The sequence below is a fragment of the Phaethon lepturus genome, unplaced genomic scaffold (genome assembly GCF_000687285.1).
Source record: "Phaethon lepturus isolate BGI_N335 unplaced genomic scaffold, ASM68728v1 scaffold23051, whole genome shotgun sequence".
NCBI classification, from domain to species: domain Eukaryota; kingdom Metazoa; phylum Chordata; class Aves; order Phaethontiformes; family Phaethontidae; genus Phaethon; species Phaethon lepturus.
In genome coordinates this window covers 1-216 of record NW_010520101.1, presented here as the reverse complement: position 1 = coordinate 216, position 216 = coordinate 1, and the positions used below count along the sequence as shown (strand labels likewise).

At 65.7% G+C, this 216-nt stretch overlaps 1 protein-coding gene across 1 annotated transcript; it reads right to left on the bottom strand.

Annotated features, from left to right (window-relative positions):
• Positions 1-4: 4 nt before the first annotated feature.
• Positions 5-211, bottom strand: AP5S1 (adaptor-related protein complex 5, sigma 1 subunit; the record flags this gene model as incomplete). Its single annotated transcript, XM_010297297.1, has 1 exon — positions 5-211. A coding segment is annotated over one exon (207 nt), but the record flags the coding sequence as incomplete, so codon positions are not given.
• Positions 212-216: the final 5 nt, after the last annotated feature.

Below are 216 nucleotides of genomic sequence, written 5' to 3'. Positions count from 1 at the left end.
GGGCCTGGAGGAAATGTTCGTTGAGGAAAAGCATCTGCCCGTGGGGCAGGAGACGATCGAGGAGGATGTCGGTGGTCTCGGGTCGGAGCAGGACGTCGGCGCCGGGGCCGAGGAGGCGCAGGGAGGTGAGCAGGCGGGGGGCCAGGCGGCGCAGGGTGATTTCGGCCAACGATAGATTCTCTTGGGGGTCACAAACCAAGGCGAAGGCAAGGGCCA